The sequence below is a fragment of the Heterodontus francisci genome, chromosome 34, assembly GCF_036365525.1.
Source record: "Heterodontus francisci isolate sHetFra1 chromosome 34, sHetFra1.hap1, whole genome shotgun sequence".
Classification (NCBI taxonomy): domain Eukaryota; kingdom Metazoa; phylum Chordata; class Chondrichthyes; order Heterodontiformes; family Heterodontidae; genus Heterodontus; species Heterodontus francisci.
The window spans coordinates 39,964,874-39,972,062 of NC_090404.1; the positions used below are offsets into that span (position 1 = coordinate 39,964,874).

The 7,189-nt window shown below is 45.4% G+C and overlaps 1 protein-coding gene across 1 annotated transcript; it reads left to right on the forward strand.

Annotated features, from left to right (window-relative positions):
• Window positions 1–4,337: 4,337 nt before the first annotated feature.
• On the forward strand, window positions 4,338–5,225 carry LOC137348844 (zinc finger protein 664-like). The gene is made up of 2 exons (XM_068014082.1): window positions 4,338–4,644; window positions 5,062–5,225. The coding sequence occupies exons 1-2, from the start codon at window positions 4,338–4,340 to the stop codon at window positions 5,223–5,225; spliced, it is 471 nt and encodes a 156-aa protein (XP_067870183.1).
• The last annotated feature ends 1,964 nt before the right edge of the window (window positions 5,226–7,189 follow it).

Consider the following 7,189-nt stretch of genomic DNA (forward strand, 5'->3'; position numbering starts at 1 on the left):
GAATGAACCAGCAAATGGCTGTCACTTATTTTGTTCCACTGAAACAGGCGCAATGTTTACACATGTTCTTTCCATCTGCAAAGAACAGGGCCCTGTGTATTAATATATGTAGCTTCCAGTACGCGCAAATGGGCCACACTGCGAGCCCGACTGACATTATTAAATTGGTTGTCAGCATAATTCTTAGCACACTATGGATTATTTAGCAAACGTTGCTCAATTGCGGAATCACATCTAATGTTGGACACTGTGTTTTGAGTTTTGCAAGCACGAGCTGGTTGGGTACAGCTATGAATCATGAGATTGGTCTTTCATACTGACATGATTTCCATTGTTTGCACATCAGGTTTACAACTCAATTTGTTTTGGATATTGATGAGAATCTCACTTAAAATGATGGCATAAATATTAATATATCAACATTAATTATTGAATCCTGGACCAAATACTGTGTAGGATGGATTGTAACGTTTGAAAGGAGATGCAGCTAAGAAGTAGAAGATGGGAATGATGTTCTTAATGATTCAGGCGAATGCATTGCACCCTTGGGCTTTTGTTGATCAATTTCGTTCTCCACCTTGAAATTAAGAGGAAGGTGCGGCACCAGGTGGAATCCAACAGTTGTTTCACTGTTATAAGGGACATGTCTCATAATCTACCCAACCAAATCTGCAAACAGTCTGGTGGATCCGTGCTGCCTTGTTTCCAAGGGCAATGTGTATCCTTTATAAATTGGCATGTCCAGAACTATACACAGTATTCCAGGACTGGTCTAACCAGGAATTTATATGGCAGTAGCAAAACTGCACCTCCTTTATCTAACTGCCTCGGTAGCAGATTGTACAGCTAGGGTATTTACAGTATATGTAGCGACTCAGCAAAATAAAGACTTGTTTGATCAGAATAAACAGTGTAAAAACTGGAATGTGAATGAAATTCCAACAATAAATATTGACAAAAATTTCAAAACTTTTCAAGAATTCCGAGTCCAACTGTTGGTGTCATTGGTTCAGGCCATCCTTCTCAATGATCGCATCCCGTGCATTGGAACTGCAGCAATTCCTGCACCACTTAAAACATTACTTTCTTTGGACGCGCGTTTGCTGAAATGCAACCATTAGGTGGCGCACTACTGGTACAAGCGCAAATTCAGCCTCATCGACAATTTGACACAAAACAGCAAAATAAACCGAAATCCCCTCAATGGCCACGATCGCTGCCTCAATCGTCGCATTCAGTTCCCCGCTCAATCACCGCGACTCTTCACCACTCCTGTCGCGCGCTCGCCGCTGGCTCTGCCCCTCGGTTGGGGTCCAATGACGGAGTATTTACCCAAGATACCCCGCGGTTGAGAATGTCCCTTATTCACGAGACAGGAAACCAGTGCGCCGGCGCGCACTTGGAGCATGCGCTGTGTGAATGATGGCGGGCGCTTTTGCACTCAGTTAGCGGCAACAGGAGCGGTGGAGCCGGCGGGCGGGCCGGCGGGCTTCAGAAACACCCGGTGTCGGTCTCAACAACCTCAATAAGAAGCTCCAGGTGCCACGTTTGCACCGAGCGGGGCGGCAGCTGCGGGGCTTCTCCCGGTGACAGGCCCGGGGTTAACGGCCGCCACATTTCCAGCTCTTTTGGAGGAATTAAAGATTAATAAACTGTCACATCAAAGGACAAAACTTTAAAGGAAACTGAGCTCAGTTGTAAAGGGGCCTGGGGGAGGGGAGGGAGGGAGGAACCATTTGGGACACAGCACAGGACAGGAGGTCACCCTCCCTGATTCGACAAAGACTCCCCTTGGACTGGGCCACACCTGGGCAGGGCTGGCTCAAGGTGCAGGAAGCTGCAAACTGCTAGGTTGAGCTGTGGACTGGGAGGTGTGAGAGGTTTGACTGACAGGCTTGGGGAGGGGGATATCAGGGCAGGTACACACAGTGCTTCCCCTTTTCCTCCTGGGATCTTTAAATGGAGTTGTGTTGTTGAGTGTTTCTAAACTCTGTCTCCCTATCCCAGTAATGTCGGTGGATTGTGGGCTGCTGTGAGTTTTGGACTATATTGCCTCTCCTCATTCTTCCTCCTTTTCCCACTCCGAGTTCCAGGCTGCAGGCTCCGGCAGCTCAATGTGCCTGAAATGTTTACTCTGTCTCTCTACAGATGGAGTCTGAACTACTGAATACTTCCAGTATTTTCTCCTTTTATTTCAGATTTCCAGTATTTGCAGTATTTTGGTTTTATTTTAATGCAAGTGTTGCTCACAGAACTAAGTCAAGAAGTCCAGACGGACCAATTAAGAGATGGTTTGTATCGGGGTGGGTGTTGATGTTTTTGGTTGCATCAGTTTCAACTGGAGTGGAGATGGAGGAACAGCTGCTGGCTTTAATCCCAAGTACTTTTGAGCCCAGTCAGGCCCAGCAATTTCTCATGTGAGACTGTGACGGAGGTAGATTCCAGGGGAGATGAGGTTCCTAAACCGACACCAAACACTCAATGTAAAACAGTATTGTTTTCGGAACAATTATTTCAGTAGAGGCTTTTAATCCATTTTTACATGTACAAATTTTGTTACTTCATTCTTGGGATATGGGCATCACTAGCCAGACCAGCATATAGAGTCACAGAGAGATACAGCACTGAAACAGGCCCTTTGGACCATCGAGTCTGTGCCGACCAACAGCCACCCATTTGTACTAATTCTACATTAACCCATATTCCCAACCACTTCCCTACCATTCTCCAACCACCTACACTAGGGGCAATTTACAATGGCCAATTTACCTATCAGCCTGCAAGTCTTTGGCTGTGGGAGGAAACCAGAGCACCCGGCAGAAACCCATATATTGCCAATTCCCATTGAGAAGGTGATGGTGGGCCACCTTCTTGAACCGCTGCAGTCTGTGTGGTGAAGGTGCTCCCACGATGCTGTTCGGGAAGGAGTTACAGGACATTCATCCAGTAATGATGGTGATATATGTCCAAGTTCACATCAACTTGTATTTATGTAATGTTCTTAATGCAATAAAATGTTCCAAGCCGTTTCACAGGATTGTTATAAAACAACATTTGACACTGAGTCATATAAGAAGATATTAGGGCAGATGTGCAAAAGCTTGATCAAAGAGGTAAGTTTTAAGAAGTGTCTGAATGACGGAAGGTGAGGTAGAGAGTTGGAGAGGTTTAGGGAGGTATTTCCAAAGCTTATGGCCTTGGCAGCTGAAGGCACGGCCACCAGGGTGGAGCAATGTAAATCAGGGATGCTGAAGATGCTGGAATTAGATGTGCTCTGATCTCTCGGAGGGTTGTGGGGCTGGAGACGATTATAGAGATAGTGAGGGGTGAGGGCATGGAGGGATTTGAAAGCAAGGATGAAGATTTTAAAATTGAGATGCTGCTTAACTGGGAGTCTTTATAGGCCTGTGAGCACAGTGGTGATGGGGGAACAGGACTTGGTTCGAGTAAGGACACAGGCAGAAGAATTTTTATGATCTCATGTTTACGGAGGGTAGAGTGTGAGAGGCCATCCAGGAGTGTGTTAGAATAGTCAAGCTGAGAGGTAACAAATGCATGGATCTATGTTTTAGAGGCAGATGAGCTGAGACAGTGGCAAAGTTGTGTGATGTCACTGAGGTGGAAATAGGTGATCTCAGTGATGGTGCCGATATGCAGTTGGAAGCTCATCTTGGGGTCAAATATGACACCAAGGTTATGAACGGTCTGGTTTAGCCTCAGAAACTTGCCGGGGAGAGGGATTGAGTTGGTGACTAGGGAGTTGAGTTTGTAGCAGAAACTGAAGACAATATTTAATCAGAGGAAATTTCTGTTCATACAGTACAGGATGTCAGACAAGTCAGGATGGTGTGTGACTTGGAGGAGAACTTGGAGGTGATGGTGTTCACATACACCCATTGCCCTGATCCTTCTAGATGCTGGAAGTTGAGAGTTTGGGAGGTTCTGTCAAAGTTGTGTTTAAGTTGCAGATATATAAAATCCCACTCCTCTGCCTGCTCCTCGCCCTCTCCCTCCCTCTCTCTCTGCTCCCATAGAGGGTAGAGTCTTGTGTAGGTCCACACTGGTTGGCAGGTTCCCTTCCCTGAAGGACATGAGTGAACCAGTTAGGGTTGTGCATCAATCCAGCAGCTTTCATGGTCACTTCTTCCTATTGCTGGTCCCATAAATTACCAGATTCATTCAGTTCCATTTCATAACCTGCCCTTGTGTTTTTGTGGGTTCTCTCACACTTTTTCATTTTAAAGTTAATTTCATATGGTTTTAGAAGGGGAGGATTTGCAGCCGCGAAATGCAAAGCAAACGTCTGATCAGGATCTGAAGGAGTCACCCAATGGAACATGGAAGGAAAAAACACCGATCACAGTGGGGAGAAACTGTACACGTGTTCTGTGTGTGGACGAGGTTTCAGCCGATCATATGGCCTGCCAAGACACAAGTGCAGTCACATTCAGAAGAAACCATGTAAATATGGAGACTGTGGAAAGGGATTGAATTATCCAGTTAAGCTGGAAACTCATCCATGCAGTCACACCCTGGAGAGGCCGTTCACCTGCTCTGAGTGTGGGAAGGGATTCATTGACTCATCCTCCCTGCTGACACACCAGCAAGTTCACACTGGAGAGAGGCCATTCATTTGCTCTGAATGTGGGAAGGGATTCACTCAGTCATCCGCCTTGCTGTCACACCAGCGAGTTCACTCTGGGGAGAGAGCGTTCACCTGCTCAGAGTGTGGGAAGGGATTCACTCGGTCATCCGACCTGCTGGCACACCAGCGGGTTCACACAGGGGAGAGGCCAGTCGCATGCTCAGAGAGTGGGAAGGGATTCATTACTTCATCCCATCTGCTGATACACCAGCGAGTTCACACTGAGGAGGGGCCATTCACCTGCTCAGAGTGTGGAAAGGGATTCACTACTCCATCCCGTCTGCTGAGACACCAGCACATTCACACTGGGGAGAGGCCGTTCACCTGCTCTTTGCATGGGAAGGGATTCATTCAGTCATCCCACCTTCTGAGACACCAGCGAGTTCACACTGGAGAGAGGCCTTTCACCTGATCAGACTGTGGGAAGGGCTTCATTCAGTCATCCCACCTTCTGAGACACCAGCGAGTTCACACTGGAGCGAGGCCATTCACTTGCTCTGAATGTGGGAACGGATTCATTCAGTCATCCCACCTTCTGAGACACCAGCGAGTTCATACTGGGGAGAGGCCATTCGCCTGATCAGGGTGTGGGAAGGGATTCATTCAATCACCCAACCTTGTGAAACACCAGCGAGTTCACAGGGAACTCAGGGATGAGAAATTTCTGCCACATAGCAATTTTTCAACATTGGGGTTTCATAAATACACCGTTGGCTTTTCCCTTTCCAACCTTGACCAAAAGACTGGCCTTCAAAAAGAAATGGAACTGACAGTTCACTGACAGTTCTGATTTATTTTTTTAAACCTTCCAACCAGCAAGCTTTCGGGAGTTTTTTTTAACCTCTTTTAAGTCAACTTTATTTTTTATCGTCTTCCACCTCAGAGGGAAGCAAGTGGGTGGAACTGCGTGCTGCTTCACAACTTCAGTGTGTTAGTCTTCTGTAAATGGCCAAAAAGGAGGTGTGTGTGTACACAGACTAATCCCAATGTTTGTTTTTGCCTTCATGGGATATCTTAGCAGAAACCACCTGAGAACTGACACAGCTCATTTGACATGGCTTAAAATTAATGGCACAGGAGCAAGAGCTGGCAAGTCTCTGGTCTGCAGCAAAAACATTGGTCTGTCAACAGGAATTTGAAACTTGCTTCCATTTACACAGCAGTGTGTGTCTGAAGTAATTTCTGAAAACCCTTCACAAACTGGTTACTGAATGAGAATATCCTGCAGTGAGCATGAGCTTTGTAACCTTAATATGTTCTGAGCTTTGCAGCAACTGAAGTGAACGGGGAACTTCCACTTATCGGCTTGCTCAGGTGTCTGGCTGAATTCCATTTATTGTTCATCGCCACTTTCACTGTCTACTGCCCCAGTCACACTGTAAACCTTGAGTCAGTGTGAAGCTGTGTTTTACACCATAGTGATGGAAGACAAGGAGTATAACTCTGGCCATCTTTCTTCAATACGTGTTTGACATTGCTTAAGATTATCTGGAAAAGACTGTCCTGCACCACAAGTGCTGTGCATTTGTTACAATGAAACTATCCTGTGAGCTCTCTGCAGTCACTATAAATGGTCACTGGGTTGCTGAGGCTGATGGCACAGTACTCGGTACATGTATGAACATATATATACAGAATGCTGCCTTTCTCCAAGCTAACACAATAGTTATGATTTACAGTTCACCTTGCTGTTAAATGTCGCTGTCACTGGACTAATTGGTGCAGTAGAACAGGAGCCAGAAATGTTCATCACTGTTGGGATATACAGCTGTCCATTGAACCTGCTGCATTGTCACAGGGCCATTACCAAACTTTTGAGCCTGATTTGGGGATGATACAACAGAACCTCAAACTTGTTACTGTAAAGGTTGTCGTTGGCTGTCCCTCGATTTGAGGATGACGTCTACTCACGATCGCGAGATTCTGCCATGGGAGGTAAGTTCACTGAACAGTCCGATTCTCGACCTGAAGACCTTTGGGCACATGGGGCAGTATGTTCCACCAGGTAATGAGACCTGGAGTGCAGGATTTGCATCCTCGAGGTACAACACTAGTCTCATTACTTTTCAACTGTCGCCAGCAAGATCTGGGACAATTTGTACATTGCATAATATTTGGACCCTTTGACGAGGAAAACCACATTTTTAATTAGTTTTCATTTAGGTCATAATGAGATCGGCACTGCAAACAAGATCATTTTGGTTTAAAATCTTTATAATGTGACTAATTATTTTAATCTATAAAATCTACCAAGAGTCATTATATTTATAAACAAGTATTTTATCTATAGAGCCACCACATTTGCTGAAGTTAATGAGGTTATCTTCCTCTTTTGTGCTTGGAGGTAAATAATTGTCGTAAAGAAAATTGGATCAGGAGTATCACATGCTCCTAACAGAATGTGTGTGACATTCCTGTCCATTTAAGTTAATGGACAGCAAATTTGACAGGCTGTATAACTGGTATACAATCCTCCCTAAATGGTTTTACATTCTGTATCGTTTAGGTGATTATGTCATAGCACAAAATAAGAAAATGACCCCA

What these genes read in the sequence shown, in the direction of transcription:
- LOC137348844 (XM_068014082.1), top strand. Translation starts at nt 4,338, where the DNA reads ATGGAAGGAAAAAACACCGATCACAGTGGGGAGAAACTGTACACGTGT. An exon ending in GCCATTCATTTGCTCTGAAT is followed by an intron (nt 4,645 to 5,061) that starts GTGGGAAGGGAT and finishes TCACCTGATCAG; the next exon opens with ACTGTGGGAAGGGCTTCATT.